Source organism: Phoenix dactylifera, chromosome 6 (assembly GCF_051530095.1).
Source record: "Phoenix dactylifera cultivar Ajwa chromosome 6, Ajwa_hap1_PhDact_Kaust_v1.1, whole genome shotgun sequence".
Taxonomy (NCBI): Eukaryota; Viridiplantae; Streptophyta; class Magnoliopsida; order Arecales; family Arecaceae; genus Phoenix; species Phoenix dactylifera.
Genome location: NC_143195.1, coordinates 37477578 through 37491483, shown reverse-complemented (window position 1 = coordinate 37491483; position 13906 = coordinate 37477578). Strand labels below are relative to the sequence as shown.

Sequence of the window (13906 nt, the reverse complement as noted above, 5' to 3'; positions counted from 1 at the left end):
CTAGTTAAAAAAATTTAAAATTATAAGGATCATTTAAAAATATTTGCCAAATTTGGAGGACTAAAATATAATTTGCTATGATTTTTTTTCATGCATCTAATATTAGGACCTGCAATATCTGATCGAAATGATTAATGACCGGTAACTCTCCGATCAAACTTGTTATTAAGAGATGATGAACCAAAGAAAACTAATAGTAATCTAAATTAGAAGATATCTAGTCAGTAACTTTTCACAACATAAAATACCAGGAGAATTTCTGTTCACAGGTAGTTTGTTTTCCCAGTCAGCCGGTTGCCACCACCCCCATCACTGCTGCCCCTATTATGACCATCGCAAACAATAATCATATTTACTTGCTTCCTCCTTGTAAAATTAGAAACCATATTGAAAAAAACAAACATCATGAATCCCATCCCATACTGCTCAATGCTTCATAACCTTGCTACAGCACGTGTTAGACCAACAGTATTGATAATAGATTCATTTCATATCAATTGAGAATCCACCTTAAATCATCAGAAATTTGCTCGAATACAAGACAAACTAGCGACCAAAACAACACATTCTATACAAACCTTATTTCATTACATGATTCAAGAACATTCAGAATGAACAGCATTACTGGAGGAAGGATCCATGACGGCTTTCATATGGCATTTAGTAACAGGTGCAACTTGCAGCACATAACTAGCAGATACTGATCTGATATCTTATAATTTTATATTTTTCGTGATCTACAGTCCCTAAACTGCAATGTATTTTGCTGTAATAGTTCACTAAAGTTATTGAAAACACTCTTAAAGCAGAAATTTTTGAATATTAAAGCTAAAAGATTGTTATAAGAGTATATGATCCTTTCTTTCAAGTACAGCATTTCTTCCTTGACAGTTTTCCAAAACACTTCAACTTAATGAAAGACACATAGCCAAATCTTTACACCCAATAACCTCATTATTGACTGAAATAAATAGAAAACAAGTCATTGCTCACCAACAGTACAAGCAATCACCATCTGCAGCCTCCTGAAAGAGTCAGAGTGGCTTCTGACCTTAAATTAGCTTTCCACTCAATATCGGCATTCTCATTACAATGACAGTTCCCATTTCACCAGTCAACATACAAGACTAAAAATCTGCTAATCTAATGCAGACATGGGAGTTAAGGACTCCCCATCAGGGCCTCGTGCACGCTTGCAGGATGGGGAGTGAGACCCACTAACAATATTAGCTTCCATCTCATTGCAGGATTCAGCTTCAAGCGTCTTCTGTTTGTCACCCACCTGCCTTGAGCCTTCTGACATTTTTGCACCATTAGGGTCAGTTCCTGATTCATCTCGACCCTTCCCTGGGAGTTCGATTTTGGCAGCAGAATGTGTTTGGTCAGATGATACAGTTAATGGTTCTTCCAGTGAGGAAGGAGCCTGGAGATTGCTGATGCCCGACTGCTTCTCAAACATCATCTGAAGGTACCTCCCTTGTTCTTCAATTCTCAACTGCAGATTTCTCTGAATCTGTGGAAAGAAGAGAGTATAGGATCAAACAATTGTCTGCAGTTGGTATTAAACAGGTGCTCTTGACACAATGTCCCGGCAGGAACAGAAAGGGTTGGGAACAGAATGGGTTGGGAATGAACGCTGTCACTCTTTTAAGTTTAGCACCTGAGCGTGGGACCCCATTGGAATCTCTCACCGCCTGCATAGTTTCAGGGTGAACCAAAAGCAACCCATTGATTGGTTGGCTAACAACAGGACAAACAACATTGAGAAGAGGCTTGGATGGATGACTTTCCCAGCATTGTTTAAAATGCTGATCCACACACTATACATTGGGAAATACTGTCACAATATAGGCTACATGCCAGCAGTTGGCATGCGGCTGTACCAATGCATGACAAGTGTACCAGTGGGACAAGCCAGCACAACACAGACACATAATGCCTTGATCCATGTTCCCCAAGACCTTGTAGACCCTTCTATGTGTTGCTTGTATCACTGTATGGTGTAAAGAGTCTGGCTTACTGAGAAAAGACGGAAAAGAAGGGGGTACCACGCTAAGAACTCTAAAATAATTACATGCAGACATGGAGGGTCTTCATGCTTGCTTCTGTTTATCACAAAGATTATTAATAATACTTGCCCGATCCCTATTGCTCAAAAATGTTGTCGTTTTTTCCAAACCCTGGTGGTGGCACATTACCACCCATATTGCTTTAAAAAAAATTAAAAGAAAAAAAAAAGTAGGCCTGATCCTATGTTTTGATCATTTGTTTCAGAACCAACATGAATATAGCAATGAACAGAGATGGATCATTTAAATTAACTCAACCATGCGGATGTAACACTCAATGGATGACAATTCAAGTAAAAGATAGATAAAATGACGAAATATCTTTTTTTTCCAAAGCAAAACAGAAAGCAACTTTAATTACTGAAAAACAAAGTAAGCATATATTAATGTATAATTAACTTATATCTCAAGTTCATGCCAATCCACCCAAAATACACCAGTAACCGGGGTGCAACCATAAGGTAAAAATCATACATCTTAGTTAAACAATGCATGCACTGTATGTGATTCTGCAAAATTTGGTTTTAAAAAACATGCATGAGGATGCTTCTGTTAGAGAAAATCGAAGCTCCTGAGAAATCAACACACCAACAAATTACTCAGAATGGTTCAGTAAAATCCTATTGACACAATTGACAACTTAATCTTTATACTCCGATATGAACAAACACACAAAAAAGTGTTTTGAGCATGCAAGTACATATTCATATACGTGCTCAAAATCTTGCCAACAGAAAGGATGATGACAACATATGACATGTCTAGCAATTAGATAAGTTCTCAGATAATTCAATGATGGACCTGGGCACTCGGTCCTAGGACTAACCATTAGAGCCCAAGCCTGATTTAACTGAAAAATGAAAGCCCAGCACTAGGCTGTCATGACCTGATCGCCCGTCATCCATGACCCTAGATCGTATAACAATCCCTCACTGTGGGGTGCTGGAGAATGTGTTGGTGAAGGAGGTGATGAAGAATGGCAAGGTGCTGGGCACAGAGACAGAGGAGTCCGGTAACAGAGACATGCGTAAGAAAGTATGGGAGGTTGGAGGAGGCTGTCATTCTCCTAAAGGACAGTTTTGGTCCGGCATCCGGTGGCAGCATTGAAGAGAGAGAAAAAGGACAGATGGGAAGAAAAGGGAGGCCTGATGTCCAATGATGAATACTTGAGGGCAATCCAGTTAGAGGTTGAGAGAGGGTTAAGAGGAAAGGAGACTGCTGTACTAAGGGAAAGCTGACCAAGTTAGGGCTTGGCATGGGGATTCGGTTAACTATAATATTTACATACTAATGTTTAAATATATACGGGCTGACTCAGGACAGGCCAAGTCAAATATGACTAAACCCAGGCCTGCCCAAATTCTGATTAGGCTCATAGGCCTCACCCCATGGACCTAAATTAATTGCCTGGTACAGCCCCAAAAGGTAGGTCGAGCTAAAATGTCTGTCCATTCAGTGCAAATATACAAACAGATCTCGAGAAAAATTTGCCAAACTCCAAGAACACATAATTATAGTCTTAAAAATGATATTTGTAAACCAAAATATGGAGAAAGAACTTTTACTGCTACTTATGTTAAAAACCTATTCTTCCTAAAATTTCATAGAAATGAGTTCCATGAAAAAAAATACTCTGTACACAACAAGCACATACCATATATAATGACAAAGGAAGTTGTATTTGGGCAAATACAGACAAACTTTATGGGCATGCTAATATGTAAAAGAAACTGAAAATGCCAACGCATTTCAATGCTTCAATGAAAAGATAATATCCGAAGCTACATGAACCTTCACCCATGGCTATGATCCTCTCTATTCATATGACCCTCTCTATTCATGCTCAAGCAATGATAGATGTCCATCCAGGCTTCTATAATACCCCCTTGTTTAATTAAAATACACTCTAATTATCTCATCTCTTGCCAAAGTGAAATTGTAACCATCAATGCTTTCTTCCATGAAACCACAATCATCCATAACTTCCTCACGTGCATCACATGTGCACAGCAGTAGTATGGGATAACTCATGCTAATAATAGGCTTTACTATTCTAACACAAGCTGTTGAACCTTCATGCATGGCTATGGACCTCTATTCATGCTCAAGAATTGCTAGATGTCCATCTGGGCTTCTATAATACCCCCTCGTTTAATGAAAATACACTCTAATCATCTCATCTCCTGCTAGAGTGAAATTGCAACCATCAAAGCTTTCTTTCATGTAACCACAATCATCCATGCCTTCCTCATGTGCATTGCATGTGCACAGCAGTAGTGTAGGATAACTCAAGCTAATAATAGGCCTTTCGTTTTTTATTATTTTATTCATTTTCTACGAAATTAGTTTTCTGGAGTCTGAAATCCAAAAATTAATATAGAATATGCAACAAAAGGTGAAATAATTTAATGTCAAAACTCAACCAGAAAGCATACCTCAAGCTGTTCGTGCAGTCGTTTCTGAACCTCCATCTGGAGTCGTAACGCTTCAGTGAGATCAATACTCCTGTCATTGAAATGAAAAGCAAGATTAAACACTAACTTAGTGAAGACTAAACAAGCCTTTTAACATTTTAGCATTGCCTGGAACGAAAAGATAAGGCACTAAACTTTTGATACTGTTAACAACAGATATTAGCTGTCACAGGAATATAACAGAAGAAAACAAAGGGAAAAAAAAGGAAAAAACAGAAACAATAAAATGACCTAAATGAGATCTGCATCTAACAAAACAAGAACAAAAGCATTTGAACTGAATATTTAAATAAAATATTATTGAGGGCATGTTTAATCCAAGTCCCAGCACAGTTTATGTAGGGCAGTTAGATCTCTACTTCTACATAAGAGAAACCAAAGAGGGATAGCTGAATAGTGGGTGTCACTGATGAATTAAACCCTCTTCACTATAAGCTGACACTTTTCCATATTCTCTAGAAGTCTACCATACAAGAGTTTATCCTTTAAAGATAGTGTGTTTATGGCTTCACAAAAGATATGTCAAACTATTCCAACAGAATAGTGCAGGCTGTATCCATATTTACAGGTTTACCATTGATATATTCAAGCATCCAGTCACAGACTTGCCAATTTCTGTGTCCTCTCTAATTTTTGGTGTTTTCATCAATATATTTGAAACCCTGCAGGCCATAAGGCTCCATTCTATTAATACACAAAATTTCAATATAGGCATACCTCTTAATTCTCTTTTCCTAAATAATGCCTTAAAGAGAAAGTTATTTTGAGAGAATAAATAAAGGAAATGAATTAACCAAAAGTGGTAGTGCATCTATAATTCATTAATCAAAAAAGATATTTCCAAACAGTGGTTCACCCCTGGTCAAACCGAAAACCCCTTAACCTGGCAGCAAAATGGGTCAGTGTTTGGGGCCATGTTTGAAAACACAATAATAAAGTGGTGCAAATTCTTCTGCAACACTGCGTAGGACAAAATACATAAAGTAGCCAGTAAGAGAAACATAGAACCTTAGAGTAACATATAAAAAACATGCAAATACCACATCTCAAAATACAGACACATGCTCGAATGCTTAGAAAAAGCATTATGCAAGCATGCATGCATGCATCTTATGCACATATCCAGGTAGCGGAGCAAATAAACAAAAGTTTTTCAGGATTATTTTAGTAAATCAAACAAAGTCAAACCAGCAACCAGCAAGCTTAGAAAGCACAATTTGCTGGTTCTTGTTCCCTTAATAGCAATGCCCATTTCTTGGCAATAAACAATTAACACATGAATTTTACTTCTTTTTTATAACCCAACATTCTAACAAAGTCAACCCATTTCTGCATATTATGAGACTGCTCTCACTCATTAACTTTGTGACTCTGGAAGTAAGTGTTTTAATTATCAGACTGTTGCATCAACACAAATGAGTAAAATAATCCTTCCAGTTTCTCAAAGGCCATAAGGTTCAGAAAGAAAAGTCTCTATAGCTATTATCATAAGAAAAAAAAGCATATAAGCATTCCATATTTTTTTTGACATATATGCTGTTGCAGCTTGATTACTTTTCTTCCAACAAGGCAGCGCATATTAGCTATAAATTCCAATTAGAAATATACAGTTACAAGTGTTCTTTTTAAAATAATGGCTCACTCACGTCTTCAAGTCAAGAGATGAGACTTCCTCTTGTGGGGTGACCTTTTTTTGTGATGCCCCTGCATTCATCAAAGCAACCAACAATATTGGAAAAATGTCACACTAGTGTCTTCCGCACAGTGTTACTTTCACTTACAGATAAAGTTGCTGCATTTTTGTAGGGCATAAATACTACAAGAGAGAAGCAGAAGGAGAAGGAGACAAGGTTTAAAAAGGAAGGTATGGAGGAGCAGCAGAAATATAAATCCATAAAATGAACTAGTATATGCATGACTAACCTTCTGATGAGTCTGGCCTATACCGAGCTGTCCTGTATTTCTGTAAAGCAACATATATATATATATATAGACAGAGAGAGATCTTATTAAGAAAGGAAAAAAAATAAATGGCATGCATTAAGTGTTGTATATGTGAAGAAAATGAAAGTATAGACCTGCAGATGGCTTTTCACATGGTATATGGTCAAACTTTCCACTTTCATGAGTTTCAGCACACCTTTGGGGGTAGCCTCTGAAGGCATAAAAACAGTTTCAAGTCATGAGATATATGTTGAGGAAAAAATGAATCTCAAGGTAGAGTGTAACCTACTTTCACTACCACCAAGCTGGTTCACAGCATCTACAAAGCATTCATGCAGCTCTGGAGTCCACCTCATACGTGGTTTGGCTGCAGCAGCAATGGCAGCAGGGGAGGAATTAGAGACTGCACAAAGCTCTCCTGAGTGAGATGGAACAGATTGATGGATTTGCAGCTGGTGAACTGATATACTTGGGGATGCTTGGGTTGCTGGTTCCACAGACTATATGACAACAAAGGAATGAGAAGATGATTGGCAAAGCACATGACCAAACAATTGAACTACTACAAAAGTTAATAATATAAATCATCTGAAAGAACAGCTATCAATTTCTGAATTTGACTGCCACCAAAAATGCCAATGATTAACAACCTAATTCATTGAATCATAAGATATTGTAACGTCTTATGGAAGTTCAATAGCTTGAAGAATTACACAAATTAATTATCCTTAATCGTCATAAATCCATAAATTACCATTTTCATTTAAACATTCAAATCATGGCAACCAAGGACTCATATGAGTATCAATAATCAATGAGAAGAGTTTGCGTTCTGTAAGACTTTGGGAGTCTGCAGTCTGTAAGACTTCTAACATATAACAAGCCACAAAGTGATAGCCATCTTATAGTAGAACAAACAAATGAGATCTAATAAAATTCTTGGACAATATCAGGAATGTAGAATGCTTAGAAATTCCAGTTTATTGAACATAATACCTTTGTCTGACATTCAGAAGCACTTGTTTCATTAAGAATATCCTTCCAATCATCATTCATTAAATCTGTCCACCACTCATTTTGCTTAGCAAGGTCATCCGAGGCCACATCGCAACTGCTCTGGATCTGATTGTTACCAGCAGTTATATTATCTGAATAATCAAGCATGCCCTGAATTGGTTCTGGACACCAGGACACATCAGCGGATTCTCTGGGGTGATTACTTGCTGCGGGACAGAATGACCCTGAATGTGAGGGAGTTGAAGGAAAAGGTATTCCAACATTTGGTGATTGAGAAACAAACGAAGCACCATTGTGGTGCCTCTCATTAGGTGCCATAGAAGAGAAATGAAGATCTGATGAGAACCCTGAAGCTGATGAGTATAAAGGTCCAACAACTGCACTGTTGGAGACAAAAGGAGTACGAAGGGGGATAAGTGGAGTGCTTCTTAGCTCCCTCTCCATCGAAACCTGTTGGGAATCTGGCAGTTTCGGAAACTTCTCTTCCAAGGGAGCAGGTAGCACAGGTAGAGATGATGACATAACTTCGGAATTTCCACTACCGCAAAACTGTTTCACCTTAAAATTCTTCACTGGGCGTGTTTCCATACCTTTCCATATGTAGAATATCTTCTGAAATCTCTGTTCTTAAGAAAAATATTCTTGAGCCACTTTGCTTTTATTTTTTCATTTTAGCTGAGCAGCTTTTGCTCCTTGAAAACTATGCCGGGAAAAAAAAGATGAAGATACATTAGGTCTCTACTAAAAGATGAAGTTGGCAAAAACAATGAAAGCAAAGATATAGATAAAATGATTCTGTGTTTGATTGGCACCACCATTACAGTTTACAAGAATAAGAAGATTAAAGATATAGACAAGATGCATCACAACCTGATAAAGAACCACCCTATACATCTACTTTCAAAACACTTAAACAATTCCATGATGACTAAGTTTGACAGTACTCCACCAAGAAGAAAGGTTATGGAAGTACAAAATAATCTCATTAGTTGCAACAGGTGGACTAGGAAGAAGTCTAACAACTAGCAAACTAAAGGATCTACCCTATTCAACACATCATACTTTACAGACGATGATAATTACCATGATCAATCTGCCATAGTTATCTCTATGGGGTTTGCTTTATCTATGAAGGCAGGATCCACTGAAGTGCGAAAATGTAATATGGCAGGCCATTGAACTGACACAAACCCTCTAAATTGGTGTCAGATGCCCGCCCAGAAGCAACTTTGGGAAGGAAAGGAGCTTGCTGTGAAACCTAGAAAGATTCACTATTGGTCCCGCAGTTTAAGCCCATGCAACCAGGGAATTATCAGTTCCCTCGTTTTGAAAAAAAAATTAATAATAACAATGATAACAAAAGATGAAGAGATAAAGACTTTCTACTACCTAGAATCCACCACTATTAGCATGATACAAAAACAACAGTGTACGACTGAAACCGAGATTCGTTAGTTAACACCCTCAAATTCCGTCCATATATTCAGAGAGAGAGAGAGAGAGAGAGAGAGAGAGAGAGAGAGAGAGAAAAGAAAAACTCTAATCCAAGTCGATTACCACCAAAAGCCAGCCAGAGAAAAGCCTGCAACAACACATACCATGCGCGAAGTCGACCTCCAAATCAATCAAAACGACTCCTTTATATCCTACAGGTTCCAACCATCAAAAAACAACGGAAAGAACGAGATGTTTCTTCGATTACTACCGGCTCCAAGCGAGGGAAAAGAAAAGAAGCCAACATCGAGGTAGGTTTTTCACGGATTCTTATCCAAAAAGCTAAGGGCCTCCAAAAGGCCACCCCGACCACGATCGAATCCATAAAAAGGCGAAGAAAGCCGTGTAAAAAAGGCGAATCGAAAGCCCAAATCGGGAAGGGTTCACGGAATTCTTACCTCGCGAGGGGAAGACGGGAGCGAATTTTAACAAGCGGAGGCGATGATGGCGAAGGAAGAGAGGGAGAAGAGGCGGCTTTTGCTAGGCTGCCGCGAGGGCGAGGAGGCGACGAAATATTCCTAGTGGGACGAGGCTCGAATTCCCATCTCCGCAGCCAAGCCAACCGATTGGGAAAAAACAAAAAAAAAAAGTCGGTTAAGAATTTGCAAGTCTCCCCCATAGTTTTTCCTATTTACATCCGCCAAAACCACCCCAAAACTTAAAAGACTAAAATATCAGCCAATTTGTTTACATAGGTAGCTATCTTACCAAACTTAAGAGATTCTTTTTTTCCCTAAAACATTCTCCAAACTTGGTATTGCTTACGTCATTCACTTTATTTAGTAAATAACTCATAATAACTACCTAACGGTGTCTTGCCTCTGATTTTTTTTTTTTTTTTTTGCAATGATCGTTCACGCATAAGATATATGTGAATGCAGTTAACAAAATTAGAAAATAAAAAACTACATAAAAGCTTCGACACTAAACCGCAATCCATCTACACGAAGCTAGAGTGGTGAGTTGTAAAGGACGCAATTCAGTCGACGGCACCGTTTGTCTCTCTATAAACATGCATGGTTTGGTGGGAACCATACTTTTTTAAAAATATGCAAATGTTATAGAACAACGGCTATCCTCGCTTATGCGTCTCCGACTCTGAAAGATCACCGTAGCCGAATCTTTCTTGAGAAAAAGATGGTCTGCATCTAGTATCTGTCTGGCTTTTTATTTTGTTTTTTTTTTTTTTTGAAGGGAGTCCCGGTAATATGCTGCAAGAGTTATTTCTTTGCTCGCCCAGAAGCTATTTAATGTATGAACAATATATACATTAAATAAGTAATTCATACAAGATAAAATTTATTTGCAGGTATAAAATATCTTTTTACACGAAACTCGATGTCACCCGCTTGCACTTCGCAAGAAAAACATATTTAAAATTAAGTTAGTGTACAAATAAAGGGCCATTGAGCCATAGAGGGAGCGAATCAGACTCGGCTCGGCTCGGCTCGGCTCGGCTCGGCTAAGTCGCGTACGGAAGCGAACGTGGCGACGCTTTTACTCCTGCCACCACCCACCTGGCCCTTGAAGCCCCGCAAGAGTCCTCGGGCCATCAATTCCTTCTCGCTTTACGACATGCCTGCTTTTTAGCTTTTATCCGTTCAATTACTCCGTTTCGTGGAAGGAGGGGACGTAATAAAAAAAAAAAAAAAAAAGAAGACAGAAGAAGCAAACTAGAAATTCTATGATACTTTGACTTTATTTTTGTACTTTGATTTCGTTCATGGTACGTTCTCTCAGCCAGAATCGATTAAGCTCGTGTTCCGGTCAAAATTTTTTTAGTTTGCTTAATTAATCCGTGACGCAATAGGCTTGTAGACCGGTTATTGTTGGATTATAAAATAGTTTGGCAACTGCGTTGGGCTACATTGCAAATTTCATCAGTGGCAATTTAAGTGGAACTCAAAATTTCAATGGTTGAGCCCATCTTAGTTTAGACCTATTACACTTGCTGCACCGTTTAGAAACATGAGTTGCATGAGGGCTCGTTTAGTTTGCGGAAAATATTTTTTTCATAGAAATATGATTTCTGAAAAGTAGATTTCTGAAAAAAAATATCTAGAAAGTACTTTTGACATGTTTGGTTGACAATAAAAAAGTGACAGATTTTCGATTTTCGGCTTACGGAAAAGTAACTTTTCCATATTTCTCATAGAAAAGACTTTCCATGAAACCTGAAAATTATATTTCCACGAAAATACAACTTTTCCGTCTCTCTCTTTTAAAAACTTCAACCAAACAAAAAGCATCTTCTCTCTTTACTTTTTCGTTAACCATACTTTTTCCTCTTCTTTTTCTGCAAGCCAAACGAGCTCTAAGAGTAACTTGGATGGATCGGGTGGGATCGAGGAGTCAAGTTGAGGGCCATGTTATATAATACAGATAGTGGATTAGGAATGGATCAATTTGGATTACAGTCTAATCCGAAGAAACTTCGTTCGGGTCATGCTCGTCAAGTTTTCAGCGTATGGACTCAACTCGACTTGAAAATAGGAACCCAAACTTAAACCCAGGTTCATTAATCCGCCCATGTTTACATACAATACCAATGTAATCAACCTTTCACAGGATCCTGACCTGATAATAAGTATCAGCCATTTGTGAGATGCATGTTAAGACCTTTACACACAGATGTGAGAGGGGATTTTGCAGAAAAATCACGCATATTTACACAGAAAATTTTGTGCAATTTCTTTTTTGAAAAAACAAAAGTCTTTCCTTGCGAAATTCTCATCTAATTTGGAATTTGTATGATCATCTAAATCTAAAATTTATTGCTAATATTATTAAAATTCAAGCATCGCGGAAATACTTGCATATGCCAAATGCTGGCCTACCAAATTATGCCAAACAGAATAAAAGAAGACGGAGGAAGGCTCAAAAGCTCTCTCCCTCTCTCTCTCTGTTTTGAGTACAAGATGAGAAGCAAATGTAATCGGGCTAATCGGGAGGCAAAACGGGATCAATCTCTTTGTTCATTGATCTTGTCCAGAAAAACTCCACGCCCGGGAAAGGGATTCGCCGACACCGCACTCCCCACAGCCTCAATCTTCTTCACAAAAACCCCTTCCCTTCCTCCACTCCCTTCCTCCACTCCCACTTCCCGCCTCAAATTCCTCACCTGCTGTTCCCTCTTCATCCTTCTTCTCTCCATCCTCTCTGCTCTCCTCCTCCTCACCTTCAACTCCTCATCCCCCTCACTCTCCTCCTCCCCAAGTACAAACCTATGCCCCTTGCTCAAAAATCCCACCTTTCTTGCATTTCCTATGCTCCCATCACGCATTCCAGTTCCCATCTCCTCCTCGCTTCCAATCCCCACGCTCTTTACCTTAAAATCTTCACCGAAAATTCCATCTTTTCTCACTTCCATACATCTCCAATCCCTCCCGGAAGAACCCATTTCCTTCTCCAAAGAACCCATCTTGCCACTCCTCGAAGCCTTCGGATCGCTACTAAAGATTCCATATTTCTTCTGTTCCCTCGCTTTTTCCTTCAAATCTCTGCTAAAAATTCCACCTTTGCTCTCTTGCTTCGATCTCCGATCCCCTTCTGGCTTGACCTGCCCGCCCTCATTGACCCGGGGGATCCTTCCGCCCATGGAAGTCCCCAGGAGCTGGAAGTCGACGCGGGCCCAGCTGGCCTTATCCTCGTTGTCCCACCCGAACCTCTCGCTGATGTCGAGGAGATCGGAGACAGGGGATTCGGAGGAGCCCCGGCGGCCGTCGCCGTTGAGGATGCGCTCCGCCGACTCCCACTCGATGCGGTCGCGGTACACGGGGTCGCGGAGGACCTCGTCGGCGAGGCGGGCCCAGTGCTCGAAGTTGCGGGCGCGGAGGTTCTTCGAGACCCAGAGGAGGTAGTTGGAGGGGAGGGAGCCAAGCATTCGGCCCTTGTGCTTGCCGAAGTCTATGACTCGGTCCCTCGCGGGGAGGTTTTGGGGTTTCGGTTTGGGGCGAGAAGAATAAAAACAGATCGGCCGAAAGAGGGGGAGGGGAGGAGAAGAGGAGGAGGAGAGGGGAAGGGGTAGTTGGGAGCAGGGGAGGTGAAGCAGAGACATGGGGGGAGAACGAAAAAGACGAGGAAAGCAGGGCAGCGAAGCTGCGAAGGGGAGGGGAGGGGAGGGAAGGTTATCTCATACGCACGTGAGATGCACGTGAGTGTAGGATCCATCTGATTTATATGCCCTCCTGGCCTCCTCTGGTTATTTATCCAACATCCAAAAATCTTCAACAAATATCTTGGCAATATCATGAGAGAACCTTTTTTTTTCCATAAGAAAAAAACAATCCTACTCTTCTTAATAAGATCTTTTCAAAATGAAAATTCAAACACTCACCATGCCTCTATTTTATTATATATTTTAAAAAAACAATGTATTTGTTTGGATATATTATTTTTGCCCTTTTCTTCTGACAGCGTACAGAAAGCTCCCCCTGCTACGTGAAATGAGAAGATTAGTTCAATTCATTGCACATAGAACTGTGGGCATTATGCCACAGAAAAATGCACGGCCTATACGGTCAATGTCCCATAAATATCACAATTATCTGTATGTAGACAAGTGTGCCGTGTCAATGTCCCAAAAACTTATCACAATGGTCTATGGAGACTTCAAATATCATACATAGACAAGCTTTGATTGAGGCTTGTTTGAGCGCCAGGCGGTGGGAACTAATCTAACTAGATGCATCCACTAATCAAAGCTCACCATTTTTCAAATCTTGCTGCTGAGCAAGTCCCGCCATCGACTAATTTAATTTTTTTCTAACACATACATTATCCGATCCTAAAAAAATACAGAAGAAATTTATGGAATATGCTGTTTGTTACCTTATCAACTAGCATATAACTCCAAACCACTCGGTAATGGATTTTAGCCCTCTCTATTTTTTCCAAGCTTCCTTCCAT

The 13906-nt window shown here is 39.6% G+C and overlaps 2 protein-coding genes across 5 annotated transcripts; both read right to left on the bottom strand.

The window, feature by feature from the left end:
• Nucleotides 1-785: 785 nt before the first annotated feature.
• LOC120103709 (protein PHOSPHATE STARVATION RESPONSE 2-like) lies at nt 786-9678 on the bottom strand. Of its 4 annotated transcripts, none has more exons than XM_039121389.3 (8): nt 9397-9678; nt 7484-8204; nt 6777-6987; nt 6622-6698; nt 6467-6506; nt 6190-6247; nt 4505-4574; nt 786-1513 (listed from the first exon to the last, which is right to left on the bottom strand). In XM_039121389.3, exons 2-8 carry the CDS (start codon nt 8090-8092, stop codon nt 1139-1141), a joined length of 1440 nt encoding a protein of 479 aa, XP_038977317.3. In that variant the 5' UTR covers nt 8093-8204; nt 9397-9678; the 3' UTR covers nt 786-1138. The 4 variants fall into 4 exon arrangements, with proteins under 4 accessions (XP_038977317.3, XP_088580194.2, XP_038977318.3 ...); XM_088724068.2 differs by lacking the exon at nt 9397-9678 and adding an exon at nt 9103-9282; XM_039121390.3 differs by lacking the exon at nt 9397-9678 and adding an exon at nt 9062-9086.
• A 2055-nt stretch (nt 9679-11733) lies between these two features.
• LOC103703998 (golgin family A protein) lies at nt 11734-13132 on the bottom strand. Its single transcript, XM_017841989.5, has one exon. It carries the CDS (start codon nt 13053-13055, stop codon nt 11961-11963), a length of 1095 nt encoding a protein of 364 aa, XP_017697478.2. The 5' UTR covers nt 13056-13132; the 3' UTR covers nt 11734-11960.
• Nucleotides 13133-13906: the final 774 nt, after the last annotated feature.

Excerpts from the sequence above, each read along its gene's own strand:
- LOC120103709 (XM_039121389.3), bottom strand. The coding sequence starts at position 8,092 with ATGGAAACACGCCCAGTGAAGAATTTTAAGGTGAAACAGTTTTGCGGT. Across the intron at positions 6,988-7,483 it reads CTTCTGAATGTCAGACAAAG|TCTGTGGAACCAGCAACCCA; the intron begins GTATTATGTTCA and ends GTTGTCATATAG. Across the intron at positions 4,575-6,189 it reads TCATCTCTTGACTTGAAGAC|GAGTATTGATCTCACTGAAG; the intron begins GTGAGTGAGCCA and ends TTTCAATGACAG.
- LOC103703998 (XM_017841989.5), bottom strand. The coding sequence starts at position 13,055 with ATGTCTCTGCTTCACCTCCCCTGCTCCCAACTACCCCTTCCCCTCTCC.